The 5,397-nt window shown below is 63.3% G+C and overlaps 1 protein-coding gene across 1 annotated transcript in view; it reads left to right on the top strand.

The window, feature by feature from the left end:
* Positions 1–5,397, top strand: part of DOT1L (DOT1 like histone lysine methyltransferase) — a 44,430-nt gene that overhangs the window by 25,134 nt on the left and 13,899 nt on the right. Inside the window, exons 12-18 of the mRNA XM_021716158.1 lie at positions 390–500; positions 628–862; positions 1,412–1,525; positions 2,114–2,205; positions 3,181–3,282; positions 3,545–3,682; positions 4,402–4,527. Of these exons, the coding sequence (XP_021571833.1) occupies positions 390–500; positions 628–862; positions 1,412–1,525; positions 2,114–2,205; positions 3,181–3,282; positions 3,545–3,682; positions 4,402–4,527 (918 nt within the window). The remainder of the gene's footprint in view (positions 1–389; positions 501–627; positions 863–1,411; positions 1,526–2,113; positions 2,206–3,180; positions 3,283–3,544; positions 3,683–4,401; positions 4,528–5,397) is intronic.

Genomic DNA, 5,397 nt, shown 5'->3' with positions numbered 1-5,397 from the left:
GGAGAGAAGGCGAGGGAGAGAGGAGTGGGGGGGAGGGATGGAGAGCCAGGGTGCTGGGAGGGGATCTTAGCCCTTGCGCCCATGGGTCCTCCTCGGTCTGTGTCTTCGTGTGGTTTCGCTTCTCTGTGTGGTTTGTGGCGCAGATTCCACCCGGCTTCTTTCTGACTGGGCCTGTGTGCTTGCACGTGTGGCTGTGCACGCTGCTGTCAGCGGGAGCTATGCCCAGGCACAGTGGGCAGCTCATGGACGTCTCTGTGCCTCAGCATCCTCATCGGTGCCACGGGCAGAGCCAGGGTTGCTGGCCCCTGAGTGCGGGTTCCACTTCCCCCCGGGAGCAGGCGGGCGCCCACTGCTGCCGGCGCCTCTCAACTCACCTGTTCTCCTTCCAGGAGGAACAGGAGGCCGCACGGCGCCGGCAGCAGCGTGAGAACAAGAGCAATGCAACCACCCCCACCAAGGTCCCCGAGAGCAAGGCAGCTGGCCCCGCAGATGCCCCCACGGTGAGCCTCCCCTGGGAGCCCCTTGGGCTCATGCCACACAGCCGTGTGGTCAGGGCAGGGGTGGGCACGTGCCCTCGAGACCCCGGTTGGGGAAGTTTCCTGCCATCGTCCCATGTCCACCCTCCAGGACTCTGGTGCTGAGGACGAGAAGGTGGGGGCCGCCGTCGTCAAGAAGCCGTCGCCCTCTAAGGCCCGCAAGAAGAAGCTGAACAAGAAGGGGCGGAAGATGGTGGGCCGCAAGCGCGGGCGCCCCAAGAAGATGAGTACCGCGAACCCCGAGCGCAAACCCAAGAAGAGCCAAACCGCACTGGATCTCCTGCACGCGCAGACCGTGTCCCAGACGGCATCCTCCTCGCCCCAGGGTGAGCGGCCCGCCCTCCCCACCGCCTCCCCGCGTCCCCTCCTGCTGGTGTGGGCGCCTGGGATGGCCTCACCCCCCTGGTGGCTCCATTGGGGGGTCCTCGGCACCTGTTCTGCCCTTTCCTGCCTGCCCAAGGAGCTGGCGTGGCCCCATGCATCTGCCGAGGGCTCGCCGGGTCCTGGATGGTTCTGCTGCGGTGCCCCCGGCTGCCTGGGCGTCTCCAGGCCTGGCCTTGCTGTGCCGACGTACACCAACAACCCAGCCTGGGGCTCCCACCGCCGCACGTGCACTTGACCCTGCTTTGCACTTGAGGGTCTCCAGAGTACACACTCAGGCGGAGGCCATGTTGACCTCGTGACCTCGGGCCACGAGGCTGGTTGAGGCTCTCAATGGACGTGGGCCCGGCAGGTCTGCATGGTGGGAGCGGGCGGACTCTTCAGCCTCTAGGGGAGGGTGAGCCTTTTCTTGAGGCAACTGGGGAAGTGCTGGAGGCCGGCCGCCGAGCCGTGGGCAGCGCGGTGGGGCTGACGCGGGAACTGTTCTCGTGCAGATGCCTACAGGTCCCCTCGCAGCCCGTTCTACCAGCTACCTCCGAGCGTGCAGAGGCACTCCCCCCACCCGCTGCTGGGGGCGCCCACCCCACCTGCGCTGCAGAAGCTGCTAGGTGAGCACGTGCCTGGGCGTTCCCGGGGGTGGTGGGATCTAGGTGTGGTGGCTCAGTGTGGGGCGTGCGGGTCCTGCGTGGACAGTGGGTGTTGTTCTGGCCTGGCAGCAGCCCCTGCGGGCCCACTGGGCTCACCTGGCGTGGCATTCCTCCTGTGGGGGGTCTCTGGCGGTTCAGGTATAGCCCTGGGGTTCTCTGAGGCCAGCTGTTCCTCGCAGGACCTGGGCGGTGTCTGGGGCATGAGTGGGTATCACACCTGTGTGCTTTTGACTTGGAGGGGTAGAGGCGATGGACACTACTCAGCACCCTGTGGTATCCTCGATGGCCTACCCAGGGAACGGACGGCTGTGGGAGGGCAGAGGGCCTGGCAGACCCTCACACTCGCAAAGCTGTGGCGTGAGGGTGCTTGCCAGTCCTGTGCTGAACTTCCTGTGCTCCTGTGTGTGGGGCGGGGTGGGGGACCCTGGCAGGGTCACAGGTCTTGAGTCCTGCGTGATTCTGAGACTCCCACTTGAGCCTAGGCTGGATTGTGTCCACGTCAGGACTTGCCCTCAAGCACCTTTTCTGAGCCATGTGTGTTTCTTTCAGAATCCTTCAAGATTCAGTACTTGCAGTTCTTGGCCTACACAAAGACTCCCCAGTACAAGGCCAACCTGCAGCAGTTGCTGGACCAGGAGAAGGTGGGTTCCAGCTGCAGCCCTGGGTGCTGGTCCCTCTGGGCTTAGGGCAGCCCCTGGTGTGGCAGATGGTCAGTGAGGACACATTTCCAGGGAGCCAGAGTCGAGCTGTGGAGAGGCTGCCACCTTCCTCTGGCCCCTGGACCATGGTGCCATGGATGGGGGACCTTGGCTGTTATGGCCGGTGCCAGGGCTTGTGGGAGATGGCAGGGCACAGCTCACCGCCCCGTGCCCACTTTGCGGCTCTGGGTTGGGTGCAGTCAGTCCTTCTGTTGTGGCTCCTGGGCTGGGGTGTGCAGGTCCGTTGCGAGTGCTCCATGTTGAACCCAGAAATCACCTTCTACTGGGTCCCTCATCACAGCTGAGGGACACGTGGGCGGGGGAGGGAGCCTTTGTGTTGTTTGGTTTGCTGATTATCACACTCGATCAAGTTCTGGCACCTAGAGAAGTTTCCAGAGGGTGCTTGGGGTCCCATCTCATGCGTTGAGTCTGGTGTCTTGCTCAGGTGTTCCTTTTGTTTTATGGAGGCGCACACAATCTTAAGTGCAGGCGTGCACGTGACTCTCCCCTGGCTGGTATCACACCCAGGCATAGTTTCCCGTCTGGAGGTCCCATTCTGGTGGCTCCCTGGACTGGGTTGATACTTGCTTTTCCCGTGCAGGCAGGCCGTCACGCTGAGCAGACTTCCGTAAACTCATACGAGCCTGTTCTCTGGCTCTGCTTTGGATGAGGCCCCAGGGGAGCTGGGGTCCTGGTCGGCTGGTGCATGTGTCCCGCTCAGCCCTGAATGGCTGGGCACTGCCCCTCCAGGAGGTGTGAGCTCCTTAGCTCGGTCAAATCAGGGCTGGCTTCCTTGGCCTGCAGCCCGAGGTGCTGGGCATCCCAGATGGGCCTGGGTCTGTCCCTGAGTATTTTGGAGGAGGTGTGGCCTTCCTACAGCCCCAAGTCACCTGCTCCCCTCTCCTGTCCCTCCTGCAGGAGAAGAACGCCCAGCTGCTGGGCACGGCGCAACAGCTCTTCAGCCACTGCCAGGCTCAGAAGGAGGAGATCAGGAGGCTGTTCCAGCAGAAGCTGGACGAGGTAGGCCTGCGGTGGGCAGGCGGTGCACCCTGGGTGGCTGGAGGGCACAGGGCGGCTCCCATGGGCTGCCCCAGTGTCAGGAGAGAGTCCTCCCAGCAGAGTGAGGCCTGGGACCAGGAGGCTGAGTCAGGGCTGCCCTGTCGTTCCACCTAAGTGGGCCACGCAGCCGCCGCCTCGGGGTTGGACTGCCGGTCACCCCGGCTGCCTGCCCTCCACGACCCCACTTCGTGGCCCTCAGCGTCGTGTCTCCGTGTGTCCCCAGCTGGGTGTAAAGGCCCTCACCTACAACGACCTGATCCAGGCCCAGAAGGAGATCTCTGCGCACAACCAGCAGCTGCGCGAGCAGTCTGAGCAGCTGGAGCGAGACAACAGCGAGCTGCGCAGCCAGAGCCTGCAGCTGGTGGGCGCCTACATCAGGATGGGATGGGTGCCGGCTCTCCAGGGCGTACAGCCCGGGCCCCAGCCTCTCCACGTAGTGGTGCTCCCTCGGGCAGGGGAGCCGGAAGTCTGGCGCCCTGTGTCGACCGGGCTGTGGGTGGCCTCGGGTGCCTGCGTGGGTGGGGCGCATCCTCTGAGGACCCCTCCGGAGGCTCCAGTGGCAGGCTCTGGGCCCCCCAGTCCCTTTCCTGGCTCGCTCGCTCTTGGACTGCGTGTGGGAGCATCTGTGCTTTGGAGTGCATCACAGCTGGCAGGCCCAGCCCTCAGAGGTGCTGCCTGGGTGTTTCCAGCGGTCTCTGGAGGCCCCATCTTTGTAGCAGGGTTCCCTGGGGTGGCCTGGGTTTACCCCAGTTCTGTCCCCACCGGTCTCATTCCTGAGCCTGCAGGACTGGAGGCAGGCCTGTGCTGCCTTTCTGTGGGGACCCACAGCTGCCCCTTTCTTGGGCCGTGGGGTGGAGTGATGGGGCAATTCCCCTTGCCCGGGTGCAGGTACTAAGGCTGTGTCCGTCTGTCTGAGGGAGTCCCAAGTCCTTCTTTTTCCACGCCCTCAGTCCGGTGTGCTGTGCTCTGAGCTCGCAGGCCCTTAGCCAGGCTACCTGAGGGAGCCCTGCCTGGGGCCCAGAGCCCGCTCTGTGGGGAGCCAGCTCTGGCACATGGCCACAGCTGTCCCCGTCCCCTCAGCTCAAGGCCCGCTGCGAGGAGCTGAAGCTGGACTGGGCCACGCTGTCCCTGGAGAAACTGCTGAAGGAGAAACAGGCCCTGAAGAGCCAGATCTCCGAGAAACAGCGGCACTGCCTGGAGCTGCAGGTGGGCTGCGCGCGGGCCATGAGTGTGCCATGCTGGGTGGCACCAGGCTCCAGGCGTTGGGGTCAGTGATGGAGTGCTTCTGGAATGTTCTGTCCTGTGGTGCTGGCTGGCAGGGGGGAAGGCTCCGTTGTCCTTCCAGCTGTTAGGTGTCCTGGGCTTCTTTGACTGAGTGCTCAGAACTCAGCCTGGGTTCCCTGGATACAGCCTGGTCAGCCGTTTCTGGATCATCCCTGAAGGGTTTGCTCATTAACAGAGTAGCCTGTGCCTTTTTTTTTTTTTTGGAGTTGGAGTCTTACTCTGTCGCCCAGACTGGAGTGCAGTGGCACACTCACGGCCACCCCAGCATCAACCTGCTGGGCTCCGGTGATCCTTCCGCCTCAGTCTTCTAAGTAGCTGGAACCACAGGCGTGCGCTACCGCGCCTGGCTAGCTTTTGATTTATTGTAGAGACGAGGCCTCTCCAGGTTGCCCGGGCTGGTCTCGAACCCGTGGGCTCAGGCAGTCCACTTGCCTTGGCCTCCCTGAGTGCTGGGATAACAGGCTGAGCCACTGAGCCCAGCCTGCCCGTGCTTCTTCTTGACCATAGGAGAGACGTGTCTGTTGAGGTCAGTTAGAGGGAAGAGAGGGCAGAGCACAGTGGGGGGGCTCTGTTTTCTCCAGGTGCTTTCAGGGCATGGCTCACCATGCACGACAGGTAGCAGCAGCAACAAGACCACACGGCAAGACCGAGTGTCAGCATTGCAGCCCTGAGGATGCCATCCATAAGGGCGTGTCCCCGCGGCATCGCGTGTCCCCATAGCACAGTTGCAGAATTTTTTTTTTTTTTTTCAGTCGGAGTCTCACTCTGTCGCCCAGACTGGAGTGCAGTGGC

This window comes from Carlito syrichta, unplaced genomic scaffold (genome assembly GCF_000164805.1).
Source record: "Carlito syrichta isolate Samal-C Ts95f unplaced genomic scaffold, Tarsius_syrichta-2.0.1 Scaffold308205, whole genome shotgun sequence".
In the NCBI taxonomy this organism is placed as follows: domain Eukaryota; kingdom Metazoa; phylum Chordata; class Mammalia; order Primates; family Tarsiidae; genus Carlito; species Carlito syrichta.
This window is presented reverse-complemented; position numbering and strand designations above follow the sequence as displayed.